We start from the raw sequence: 14,157 nt of genomic DNA on the forward strand, positions 1-14,157 counted from the left end.
CCCTCTGTAGTGCCTTGCGGATCACGTTGAGGGAGAGGTTGTTGTCCTTGCACCACACGGTCAGGTCTCTGACCTCCTCCCTATAGGCTGCCTCATCGTTGTCGGTGCCATCAGCAAACTTAATGATGTTGTTGGAGTCGTGCCTAGCCCTGCAGTCATGAGTGAACAGGGAGCACTGGAGGGGACAACACACACCCCTGAGGTGGCCCCGTGTTGAGGATCAGTGTGGCGGATGTGTTGTTACCCACCCTTACCACCTGGGGGTGGCCCGTCAGGAAGTCCAGGATCCAGTTGCATAGGGAGATGTTTAGTCCCAGGGTCCTTAGCTTAGTGATGAGCTTTGAGGGCACTATGGTGTTGAACGCTGAGCTGTAGTCAATGAATAGCGTTCTCACATAGGTGTTCCTTTTGTCCAGGTGTGAAAGAGCAGTGTGAAGTGCAATAGAGATTGCATCATCTGTGGATCTGTTCCTGCGGTATGCAAATTGGAGTGGGTCTAGGGTTTCTGGGATAATGGTGTTGATGTCAGCCATGACCAGCCTTTCAAAGCATTTCATGGCTACAGACATGAGTGCTATGGGTCAGTAGTCATTTAGGCAGGTTACCTTAGTGTTCTTGGGCACAGGGACATTGAAACATGTTCAATGACTGGCAAATGTCATTGAAGACACTTGCCAGTTGGTCAGCGCATGCTCAGAGTTGGGAATAACCCTGTTTTTTTGTTCTCACATTCTCAATACATACTATTGATGCTCATCACCAGTGTCACTTATGAGTATGAGGGAAAGCAACAGCCCAGTGATGAACAGCCTTGGCAGAGCCCACTTAGATCTCTGAGATCAGTGGGCCCGTGCTGTCAGTAGTGGATCATAGTTTCTGTGTTCGCCACCATACCTTCACACTCCTCCTGTTGCTGTATAACGTCCCTCCACTGAGTGCCAGTGGCCAGCTGGGAGAGACACTGTCGCTTCAGTGTTCATCACACGTTGACCCAGTCTCCCAGCTCACACCCATCAGTCACTACAGTGCTGCAACCACAGACTTGCTCTCACTGGCCTCTGAATAATGGTTCCAGTCGTACAGTCACTCCGAACGGACAAACCCGTTCCCTATCTGAATCACAAGAAACACCACCAGAGTAGTGATAGTGATGGTTCTGAGAATGAAAGGAGTCTGAATATTTAACAATTAATATGCGTTGAGTAGGATGGAATTTGGTTGAAGGCAAATCTATGGACCTGGCGTTTTTATTCAAATATGTGAATGTTTGGTTTGTAGCAGTCATCCATCTTGTTTGCCTATCCGCTTGTGCACCTGCTGATTTTTCCATGCGAGATGCTGATATCCTGTCAAGCAGTCTTCCATAAATTAAACACAACAAACACATTCTAAAAGATGGTACCTCGCTCCACTGTGTCTGTATAAATCAGTAGAACCGCATCCACCCAACCTCTCTTGTTTTCCCTTTTCTTTCAAAGGAAGTTGAAAGGAAACCGGTGACCTCAGTTGAATTGTTATTTAATGTATTTTATCATTTATCCTCATTAGTCAGAAATGAGCCGGAATGGAATCCTATCTCCCCAATCCCCACCCATGTAGGTTTTTCCATGTGAAATCTGTCCGGAATGAAGATTAACATCTGAAACAAATGGCTGGGGATCTTGGGACTGTGGGGATTGGGAATAGTAATCCTTGTTCGGCTGTTTTGATGGTGGGGGGATTACAGGCTGCATGACCACATGGCATTCTCATGACCACGACCATAGAGAATTCACCATGAGTGGTCCTTCTGGGTTTTCATCCATTAACCCCCTCTGCCTCCACCCAAACACCAGAAATAACACAATGGCCAAAACAGTAAGTAATATAAAAGCAAGATGCCAAACAGCTTTGTAGGAGTCAAGTGATGCAGTACTCTATGATTTGAATCCAATCCCTGTAACCAACCTATCCTAGAGCACCAAGACAGCTGTGTGGTGGTTGTAACTGGCTGACCCCTCCAGATTGAGGTAACCAATATGGTGATCATTATTCAAATGGGTGCATGGATCAGAGATGTGTTATGTGGGCCAACTGTAATGGCTGAAGTGCCCACTTGAAATACTCACACATGCAGTGATTAACCAGACCAACGGATTGACTCAAAGATGACGCAAGCCAAAGCTAATCAAAGGCTGTTGCATACACATGAATCCCTCACACACAAATCTTTCACATAAAATAGTGATTACTTGTTGACATTGATTGTCAGCCACTTTTTCCACCATGATCTTTGGAGAGATTATGGACACCGGCAGATTAAACAACCCAATAATTTGGGTTTTTAAGTTTGATTGATATCAATGAATTTGTAGTTCCCACAACACTACTAGTATATTTCATGATCACACACCATCTCCCTTTCTATAACCAAACTGCGAGGGCCTTAGGAGCCATAGTGTTGCACTTTCAACAAAAGCACCAAACCCAGAAAGTCTTCTTCTCCAGTACTTTGGTGACTCTAGTCCCATGGTGATTGAACTGACAGGTGAGTCATTCCCAGCACTCCAGTGAATGAGCTCACCTCCCCACCACGCACAGGAGGTGGCCTGCTCGGCTGGGGAGCTCATTACTGTAGCCACATGGCTGTCTGGAGTGGGATGGCCTGCTGGAGGTACCTACTGTGTGAAGCGGAAGAGAGAGCGATGGAGAATGTGAGAGAGGAGGTGGCAGGAGATCTCCAGGCCCTCTGGCCCTGACAGTGGGACATGATGAGAAACGGATGGTGTCCTTTGAGCCTTCTCTTTTTCTGGGTCACCATCAATGTTCCATCATTTATTTCGGCACTGAGCAAATTCTTAGGTCTGCTGAGTACAAACTTGAACCTTGTAGAAATTCTGTGCAACTTCCGGCGCTTTTACTGGGAACACTGGCTGTACCCGCTTTTTAAGTTAAGTGGTAAAGTAGACGACTGTGGCTATTTGATCATAATGCGTGGCCTACCATCAAAAACAATGGAGAAATGCATCCCATAACATTTTAACATGGAAATAGCTATTGAAAGCTGTTCTATGATACAGCCTACAGTAGCAGCCATTGCGGTGTTCATTGTAAGCCTACATTCCATGAGGCTTTTGAAAACATGCAGGACCTGACATTAACCTGTTTAGCCACTTGTCCTTCATACAAGGAGGTGACTGGAAATGTTGTTGTATTGTGCTTAATGCAAGAAATCACTTTACAAAATAAAATGTATTATTATCCCCATACATGATTATAACGAATAACCATATAAAACTGAATGCTACCCTCACTATTGGCTTCTTAGCTTGTACAAGCCTGTCTTAAAATACAACACTGCCCCTTCAAGACATAAACAGCTCTTTACCTGACTTGCTTTTCAAAGATGGCCAGAAAAGTACACGTTTAGGGCAAACAAACTAGTAAATATGAGTGAAGTTCAACTTTGTGCGTCTCTGTGCAGGCTGGCACTTGTGGGCGGCAGTCCTGGGGAGCTGCGTGCAGGAACATTGGTCACAATCTAAATTAAGGGTTTGTGTATAGTGCCAGAATTGTGGTTAAAACACAATCTTACTGTGTGTTCACCTGGCAGCAAACCTCATGTTGACTAATTATTATGGCAAAAACAGAACTACTACATGTTCTCCTGTCATTGTTATCAGATAGGATATTGTCCCTAGGGGTCTGTTTGCTTGTTTCTTCCTTCCAGAAGTGCTCTAATGGTCTGTGGAGAGAGTGTGTACCCTTTCAGCCAGGGTAATAGAATAAATCAGTGTTTGTATCCGTCGTCAGCCTGGTCACTTTTGCAGTTTTCATCTCTGACTTATTGTTTATTGCATTTCACTCAAGTGTGTGATTGTGGCAGGTTTGGTGTTGCTCACCGTTGTCTGATATTGAGGCAAGAACTAGCTGATGTTTAAGAATGTCATTGTCGTCAAAAATGAAACACTCCTAGTCATGATTGAGGGTGTCACTCTGCCGGAACAAAATCATCAGCACACCGCGAAGAGAGGGAAGGAAAATAATGTTTTCTCCATGACAGGGTTTGTTCTCACTATGGATACTTTTATTGCATAAGTTTGAAACGTAAGCACTCTGGGTCAGGAAAGAACATGCATAGACAAAAATCAATTTCAGTGCAGCGCAGGGAAGAGTGAGATGAACGAATCAGTAGAGCATCTTGAATGTAGAATTAAATGCATCGAAACCAAGTGCCAGTCAATCTTCCTAAGACATTGAACTCTACCTATATTGCCTTTTGTTTTTCCCCTTTGTGTACTTGGCAGGGAGTGCTTTGCTTCCTGTGTCTCCTTGACAGTCCTAAATAAGTCCACCTGAGTGCTTGGCTGGCCCGTGGGCACTGACTCCGTCTACACCAAACCTTATTAATAGCAGAACCGCCTTTCAAATGAAAGATCACTGAACACAGATGGCGCTGAGGGCTAGGGATTTGAAAGGACATGTTTTCACTGTCATTGGTTCTGAGGATTATAATAGCTGGCCCAAAATGGATTTGAATTGATTCACAATCCCAACTGCTTTATTAGTGATGTTGTCCTCAAGTCTCAGTCAGAAGCCATGAATGAAATAGCCTTTGATTAGTGAAGACTGATATTATCCCCATGCCATGTTAATATATCCTGTCACAACAATTTATCGCTATCGGTCGGTATACATTTCATCTGTCAATCTAAAGCCTAGTTTATTGACTCAGTGAAGTTCATTGTTCAGGAGAGGAGATTTGTGTGTTGACCTGCCAGTTCAGTCAGCTATGGCGACATGACTCACTGACCACATGCAGACCACCTCCAGATGCCCCTCTCCATTTCCTATAGCTCTAAAAACGTCCGTCTAAGGCTCTGAATTTGCAGCGTTTATTTGAATGAGCTTTCTTTTGGCCTTTTCACCTCCTTGTCCCTGTCTCTAGGCTCATTTCCCGTCCTATAGTAAGATGGTGCAGTGTGTGTAGTTCTATGGAGAGTGACTAGGTAAGTGTTATCTCCTGCAGCAGTGCCTCTTGTCGCTCTGTCTGTTCCTCCGTCTCTCTCTCTCTCTGCCCCCCCCCCCCCCCCCCCTCGTGCCCTCCTGCTCCTAAGGCCCTGCCAACACTGGGTCTGAGTCACTCTACAGCACATGGCACTTGATGCCCTCTCCCCTCACCCACACGCTCTCTGTTCCTCTCCCCCCCATACTGTACACAAGCCATGCCTCTCTTGCCTCCAGCCCTGCCCCTCTGCCAGCCTTCCCTTCCGGTCCTGGCCTTGGCATCGCTTGCCAGTGTGATGCCACCCCATTCCCCATCCCATTTGTCATTACCATCACATAACCTTGTTGGCAAAATGGTTTCTTCCATCTCTGCTCTCTCTGTCAGAGATGAAAGGCTGTCTCCAACTCTCTAAGTCACTGCAAGTCACTACTGGCCTTCACCGACAAATCCTTATCAAGATACAGCACAGAGCTGTTTTTGCTGTTTGTATTCTTTATCCATTTGAATTGTTTTGTGTTTTGGTGTTGCTTCCTCTGGCTGTTGTGCTGTGGTTAAGTGCAGTCCAGTGTCCTGAGGCCTTATTGTCTGGCTGTTGTGGGAGGTTGTAATTGGTTAGAGGGGTCTTGATTCATGTGGGGTGCTGACTGCACAAGAAGGGTGAAATTCATCAGCCACTATGCCTCCCCACTCTTATTTACATTTTTTTTTATAAACAAGATCAATTTTAAAATGATAACTTTGTTTCTTTTCTCGTTTGCATCATCTCCTGTTTTCTTGTTTTTAAAACAAACAAAATAGTGTATTTAATTCATAGCAGACCCCTCCAGCCACATGCACAAACAAAATAGTGTATTTAATTCATAGCAGACCCCTCCAGCCACACACATGCCTTAACACCAGGCCAACACCAGAGTCTCATCCACAGAACTATCTCCTCTTCTGTAGAGACCATATGTTGCCTCCAGCTATGGCAGTGTAAAGGTCCCGTTCTAACATGCTCTTCACGTTCATGGAGAATATCTCTCTCTCTCTCTCCAATGTAAAGCCTTGAGGGCCCTTTTTATTTTACCTTTATTTAACTCGGCAAGTCAGTTAAGAAGCAATTCTTATTTTCAATGACGGCCTAGGAACGGTGGGTTAACTGCCTCGTTCAGGGGCAGAACGATACTAGTCCAACGCTCTAACCACTAGGCTACCTGCTGCCCTATTCTTGACTAGCACATATCTTCTCATACCATGTCTTCTCAGGCCAAGAGTGGTAGCAGTCCATCACTTGGTGGCAGATGGATGGGAGGTATCATCAGGCCTGTGATGGACTGTTGTCTGGCTGGAGGATGAAGTATGACACGTTAGACTGTCTCATACCACAGGTACAGAGACAGACACCACTGACCATTCAGCGCTGAAATATGTCTCACTGTCACTCAACCGTTAACGACTTAACCTTCTTTAGGACACTCCACACTTTCCATAATACCTCCTCCATTACACATTAATGACTATTGCAAGTTTATGTCCGTCGCTCCAAGATGTAGTACATTTTTGGTAATTCTGCACTGATTTGTAGCAGTCACCTGTAGCTGGTATTAAGTACTATTCAGCACTTTCATCTCCTGACACGTGGGATTCACAATTCTCCTCCATAATTCTGGAAAGAATGTCTTAACTTCTTATGGTTGGGTGGCAGTATTGAGTAGCTTGGATGAATAAGGTGCCCAGAGTAAACTGCCTGCTACTCAGGCCCAGAAGCTAAGATATGTATATTATTATTAGATTAGGATAGAAAACACTCTGAAGTTTCTAAAACTGTTTGAATGATGTCTGTGAGTATAACAGAACTCCTATGGCAGGCAAAAACCTGAGAAAATATCCAACCAGGAAGTGGGAAATCTGAGGTTTGTAGTTTTTCAACTCTTTGCCTATCCAAGATAGTGTACATTTGGTCCGATTGCACTTCCTAAGGCTTCCACTAGATGTCAACAGTCTTTAGAACCTTGTTTGAGGCTTCTACTGTGAAGGAGGAGAGAATGAGAGCTGTTTCAACCAGAGGTCTGGTAGAAGGCCATGAGCTCAGTCAGGTGCGCGCCCGTGAGAGGTAGCTGCGTTCCATTGCATTTCTAAAGACAAAGGAATTCTCCGGTTGAAACATGATTGAAGTTTTATGTTAAAAACATCATAAGGATGGATTCTATACATCGTTTGACATGTTTCTACGAACTGTAACGGAACTTTTTGACTTTTCGTCTGGCCTGCGCGTCGTGAATATTGATTTGTGAACTAAATGCGCGAACAAAAAGGAGGTATTTGGACATAAATTATAGACTTTATCGAACAAAACAAACATTTATTGTGGAACTGGGATTCCTGGGAGTGCATTCTGATCATCAAAGGTAAGTGAATATTTATAATGCTATTTCTGACTTCTGTTGACTCCACAACATGGCGGGTATCTGTATGGCTTGTTTTTGTGTCTGAGCGCCGTACTCAGATTATTGGTGCGGTTTTTCCGTAAAGTTTAAAAAAAAATCTGACACAGCGTTTGCATTAAGGAGAAATGTATCTAAAGTTCCATGCGTATCTTTTATCAATGTTTATTATGAGTATTTCTGTAAATTGATGTGGCTCTCTGCAAAATCACCGGATGTTTTGGAAGCAAAACATTACTGAACTTAACGCGCCAATGTAAACTCAGATTTTTTTAGATAAATATGAACTTTATCGAACAAAACATACATGTATTGTGTAACATGAAGTCCTATGAGTGTCATCTGATGAAGATCATCAAAGGTTAGTGATTAATTTTTATCTCTTTCTGCTTTTTGTGACTCCTGTCTTTGGCTGGAAAAATGGCTGTGTTTTTCTGTGACTAGGTACTGACCTAACATAATTGTTTGGTGTGCTTTCATCGTAAAGCCTTTTTGAAATCGGACACTGGTGGGATTAACAAGAAGTGTATCTTTTAAAATGGTGTGAAATACTTGTATGATTGAGGAATTTTAATTATGATATTTCTGTTGTTTGAATTTGGCGCCCTGCACTTTCACTGGCTGTTGTCATATCAATCCCGTCTGGTCTGGTCCCATCCTTCCCTGTCGGCTGGTCTCACTCTGTTGCGTCCTTGGCATTAGCATCCAGCCAGCACTGTACCCTTCCCTGTCCCCAGTGGATGGCCTCCTTGTGCAGGTAGAGGCTGTCAACATTCTCTGTCCTGTCTCACACTTATGTCACCAACACTGACCACTGTGTCCTGCCCTCACAACCCATGGGCCCACCCTGTAAATACAGCACAGAGGGAAGGGGAGAGCTAAGGGTGGGGGAGGGTGGAGTTAGGGAGGTTCATGGGAGGGGTCAGAGGTCCTGGAGATGGAGAGTGACTGGAGCAGATCAGTTTTCTGAGTGGAACATTTCTCCATCTGTATCTTTCTGTCTTTCTGTCTCCACTTTGGTCTCCTGATTGAGCTCTCACCCCCAGGCCCTGTTAGAGATCATTGTATTTGACTGTGTGAGTTCTACCCTGCAGGCTCCTCTTCAGATGACATGCCACTGAAGTGACTGGCCTTGGGATCACACGTCACTCAACCTCCGCTATCAGACATGGGATTGTCAGAGAGAATGGGATAGATGGGGAATAGAGAGAGGGGGCTGAAGCCACTGATGATTGCAACTCTCGATAAGACCTATCTTTGTTATGAGGCAATCGGTACTATGATGGCTTCAAAGAATTTCAACTTACATTTTTTATTTTGGGGTTTGGCATCTTGGTGTATATTGGGTGGAAAGGGAATAAATAGCCTCATGTTCTCATGAGACAGAGTTTTATCTCTATTTTAATCTTGGAAAAATCCAATTGTACCATTTGTCATTTATTTCCCATGCTGTGGAAGTATAAACACAACCCATACACACACTGGTTTGTGAATATGTTGTATAAAGTGATTTCCAATGTGTTTTAAGATGATCTCTCCCTCTCTACAGAGCATCTTCACTGTGATGTTGGGCCCTTTCGTCTTCTTCGATGCTCAGAAGACTAAATACCTCCAGATCCTCACCTCACTCATGCGCTGGATCGGTAAGAGTAACCTATCTTACCTTAAGGTATACAAACACCATAGGCTGATAAAGGTTGCTCTGGACAGACTCAAGGCATGCATCTTCAAATAATCACATTAAATGTGGATCTCAATTTATTTTGTAGGTAGAGCATTTCAAGCTGTGAAATTCCCAGGAACTTTATCGAAACGGTAAATCGGTCATGGGTATTTATTTAGGAAGCGCTTTAATGTGCATTATCTCTTATCTCTTTTTGTCTGCATGATGGAGGGTGTGTCTTTCCTTCCATTAAATATCACACTCCATTATCCCCGGGTCACGGTCTCACGCCTTCTCCCAGATTGCTCTTTCTCACTGTTGCAAATGTTTAGAAAAAAAAACACTTTATTCTACCTGGCTGACGGTCTGAACCTTGGTGGGAGCAGTCCTCCTCTCCCTCTTTCATTCCTCTCCCCTCTCCTCTCTGTGGCTCCTGTGCCTGGGACCGTCGATCATATTGCAGTCCCGCTCCGTGTCCTGATTCCCATCTCCTCTCATCCCTCAGCCTGACAGGCCTGACAGCCCGTCCCAGGCCTGATTGGACCGTCACTCACAGGGCGACGGACGAAAATAAACCGCCTGTCCTGGACCTGCTGTTAAAATCACAACACTACTGAATCATGGCTCTGCCGCCACCCCCGTGTGGGCATACTACTGGCACCCACAACAACACACAGGGCAGACACACACACACACACAGGCGCGCATGCACAAACACACACACACACACAGTTGCATGCACATAAATAACACACACTGTTCATTATCTGGCTATCTACAAAGCACCCTGGGATTCTGGCTACACCCCTTCCACTCCCTTTTATATCCCCGCCCTCCCCTGGCTCTACCTGTGATTGATTGGCTGTGTCACCTCTACAGGCCTCTCTACAGCACCAGCTAATGATTCAAAATGGCCGCAGTGGCAGCTCTTTGTTTCCTTACTGCACCGGTGCCACGGAGCATGGGGATAGATGGCCTGCCTTCAAAGCATAGGGCACTGAAAGCTGAGGGGTTTATGCAGCCATCAAACACAGGGTTGGAGACCATTTTAAATCCTATAAGAAAAACATTATGGGCCAAGGTTTAGGAGGAAAAGACGGCTGAAGAAAAATGAATGGGCTGGACAGCATGCTTGAGTCCTAAATCTCTAGTGTCAATTTTTATTTATTTTTTCAGTTTAGGTAAGTTTCTAATGTTTAGCTAATCTCAGAGGAATTCACTTTGGAGACCTAACCTAATTGATCAATTTAAGTACTGCTTTTATTTTTTTCATGAAAGGCAAGTGGCTGTCTAAAGACGTATTCAACTGATTTTGCCCTCTGAAATTTGTGTTGAAGAGTTTTTTCTGGCAATTTATGTGGTGCTGTTATCAGGACAGGGGCAGCATAGCCTGTCTGACCTCTCCACCCTGTCTCTACAGAGTCTCTAGTCTCATTTTGACACAGAAACAGCATCTGTCTGTACTAGATTTGCTGCTAAACCTTTAGGGCTTGTTTGTCTGGTTATACCAGCCTATCCAACCCTGAAAGAGAGAGCTCACTGACAAAGGTCTCGAGTAATTGGATGCGCAATAAAAAATAGATCCGGCAAATGGAAAAATGTTACTCCATTCGGTAACGCATAAATACACTGAACAAAAATATAAACGCCTCATGCAACAATTTCAAAGACAATTTCACTTAGTGACAGTTTAAGGAAATCAGTCAATTGAATCAATTCATTAGGCTCTAATATATGGACTTCACATGACACAGACTACAGCTGTGCATTTATTGGTCACAGATACCTTTTTTTTTAAAGGTAGGGGAGTTGTCAGAAAACCAGTCAGTATCTGGTGTGACCACCATTTGCCTCATGCAGCGCGACATCTCTTGTTGATTGTGGCCTGTGGAATGTTTTTCCGCTGTGTGAAGTTGCTGGATATTGGCAGGAACTGGAACATGCTGTCGTACAGGTTGTATCCAGAGCATCCCAAACATGTTCAATGGGTGTCATGTCTGGTGAGTATGCAGGCCATTGAAGAACAGGGACATTTTCAGCTTCCAGGAATTGTGTACAATTCTTTGCGACATGGGGCTGTGCATTATGCTGAAACATGAGGTGATGGCGGCAGATGAATGGCAATGGGCATGACAATGGGCATCAGGATCTCGTCACGGTATCTCAGTGCATTCAAAATGTGATTGTGTTTGTTGTCTGTAGCTTATGCCTGCTCCTACCATAACCCCATCGCCATCATGGGGCACTCTGTTCACAATGTTGACATCAGCAAACCGCTCGCCCACACATCTGCCCAGTACAGTTAATTATCGGGTTTAATCCGGTCTCAGAAGATCTGCAGGTGAAGAAGCCTGCTGTGAAGGTCCTGGGCTAGCATGGTTACAGGCCAGTTGGACGTACTGTCAAATTCTCTACACTGACGGCTTATGGTAGAGAAATTAACATTCAATTCTCTGGCAACAGATCTGGAGGATTTACTGTGGTCAGCATGTCAATTCATGCTCCCTCAACTTGCGACATCTGTGGCATTGTGACAAAACATCTGTGACAAAACTGCACATTTTAATAGCCTTTTATTGTCCCCAGGGATGTAAACAAATTTGTACACAACATTTTACTGAAATACGCTATTTGTGCATATGGGACATTTTTGGGATCTTTTATGAAACATGGGACCAGCACTTTACATGTTGCGTATATATTTTTGTTCAGTGTATATATTAGTTTTTTATGGCATCATGCTCTGGCCATTAACTTAAAGCGAGCGAGTGGGTTCAGCACAAAGGGTACCACTTCAAGGCAAATAATTGAATACCGAGCCAATGCATCGTCAGCCAGAATGTATTCTGAGTCTTTTTCTCCATGACTGTTATTGGGTCATTTATACAATCTGTAGCTGTCCTTCTCTCAAAGTTACAGCCTCTGGCACCAGTTCAATGTTTCCGAGGTTAACCTATGTTTTCCAATTCTTCAAACGTTTCCCATTTAAAAGCGATTTTGATTATGTATGTGGTCATTTCGAGGGCCTTGTGGTTAAAGAGGATGTGTTATGCTCTCAAGGCATTGATTGTCTGTCCTGTTAAAGATACTGTGCTTTATCGTTGCCCTGCAGCAAGAAAATGGGACTCGGGAGTGATTCATTTCACCTGTTATCCATTTTATCACGTGTCCTCTGACTCATCTCCTCACTCTGATTTAGCTCCACTCTTTTCACCCACTGAAGCTGCTGAATTGGATACGAATGCCGGGGCAGCAGGGTAGCCTAGTGGTTAGAGCGTTGGACTAGTAACCGAAAGGTTGCAAGTTCAAATCCCTGAGCTGTCATTCTGCCCTCGAACAGGCAGTTAACCCACTGTTCCTAGGCCGTCATTGAAAATAAGAATTTGTTCTTAACTGTGTCTAGTTAAATAAAGGTGAAATAAAATACGCGTGTACTGTAGCATAGCTTATGTCTTGGCGAAGGTTGTGACTTAACAAAGCTTTGGTCTCAAGGGAGGAATTTAATACCAACGATATAGTGAAACTAATAGTAAAGCTCTTATTTCTGTCACGATGATGGGATTCATGATTGTTTTAAGAATGTCATTAGTATGCACTGTGAATACGTCTCTGGATCAGGCTCATGGTTTTACACCTTCATGTACCAGGTATCTTCAAATCATCCTGACTCCTTCTCCGCACCTTAAAGCCCCCAAATAAGCATGAACAACATATCCTCATTAATGTTAATGAAGTGTCGCTAACAAAACAAAACCCTCAAGTGTAAGTATATATATATATATATATATATATATATATATTTTATGAGACAGTTTATGATGTGACTGAGAATGTCTTAATGTCTTGTTTGAAACTCGTAACAAGTCCTCCAGGGTTTTTTTTTTAGTCAAATGATTTCCATAATGACACTGATGTAGTACAGTATGATATGTTTTTAGACCGCAATTATATTAATGTTCTTGTCACTCTGAAACCATATCACAACATCGAACCACAGGATTCTCACCTATTGACAACTCATAGATTTTAATAAGCAATTAGTACTACTGAGCTTTTCCTTTTTTTCTAGTGCCAACCAGTATGCAGTTATCCTTTAAAATATAACTGCATTATAGCAAACTGTCTGACAAAACTGACAGTGCATGTTAGTCACCTTTTTCTTCATTTTTACATTAGCCTGCATTTGCCGGATTGAATGACTCTCCACCACTATCAGATCCTTTCTTGTCTTCTAAGATACCAGATATTGATACCTGCGTAGTTATGTCCCCCGTTCAGCCACTTCCATCTCCATTCTTTTCTCATGGCCCTTCTCTTTCATACTCATTACTCGCCCTAGACAAGGGGCCAGGTGGCCAGGCTCACCTGCCTGCCTCTCCACTCACCCATGATGCCCTATGGGGGGGGGGGGGGTGCAGGGTGATGATAGTGGTGGATGAGGGGTGCAGAGCAGTGTGGGGAATGTTAGGTGAGATGTGTTGAAGCCCTGTGCCCTGCTCACTGCCTGTGGCCTTGTCAGTGTCACTCAGCTGAGCCCCCCTGTCCAACCAAGCTCACTACACACGTTTTGTCTTCCCCCACTGAGGACATGACTTACATAGTGGACATAGTAGTCCATATGTGTATTCCTCTTGTAACTCCATCTCCTGTCCTGGTTGTGATCCCATCACTCTGCTTTTAGCTGCTTCTGTCCATGCCCACTTTGCTGGAGCCATTAGAAACTTTGTGTAGCCCTGTTTCCAGACCCATTTGTGTTTCCTGTTCGTGTTCCTGTTTATTATTCCTCCTACTCTACACTCGGTTCCCCTGACCCATCTTTTAATGTCACAGTTCTGTTGCCTGATGACCCCATAGGCTCTTAGTTGAATGACTATATCGCTCACATACTGCACCCAGTCTCTATGAACTCCCCTAGGTGCCCTCCCCATCCTCTCTAGCAGCACATTGTGAAGAGAAAGAGGGGGATCATTATCTGCACTCGACAGCAGACCGGGAGAAGGGTTAAGAGCCGGCACTTTAATTGATATTGAGTGGAGAGGAATAGACGGAAAGGCACCTAACTCGGTAAACGAGTATTAATC

The 14,157-nt window shown here is 44.0% G+C and overlaps 1 protein-coding gene across 2 annotated transcripts in view; it reads left to right on the top strand.

The window, feature by feature from the left end:
• The window catches only part of LOC110486589 (putative sodium-coupled neutral amino acid transporter 12), an 88,519-nt gene that overhangs the window by 59,637 nt on the left and 14,725 nt on the right, over nt 1-14,157 (top strand). Inside the window, exons 9-10 of one of the 2 annotated variants that reach the window (XM_090196823.1) lie at nt 8,963-9,056; nt 9,183-9,228. In XM_090196823.1, coding sequence (XP_090052949.1) covers nt 8,963-9,056; nt 9,183-9,228 — 140 coding nt within the window. The remainder of the gene's footprint in view (nt 1-8,962; nt 9,057-9,182; nt 9,229-14,157) is intronic. The other variant, XM_021558307.3, reaches the window with a different exon arrangement.

The sequence above is a fragment of the Oncorhynchus mykiss genome, chromosome 13, assembly GCF_057628025.1.
Source record: "Oncorhynchus mykiss isolate SJ-2025 chromosome 13, ASM5762802v1, whole genome shotgun sequence".
Classification (NCBI taxonomy): Eukaryota; Metazoa; Chordata; class Actinopteri; order Salmoniformes; family Salmonidae; genus Oncorhynchus; species Oncorhynchus mykiss.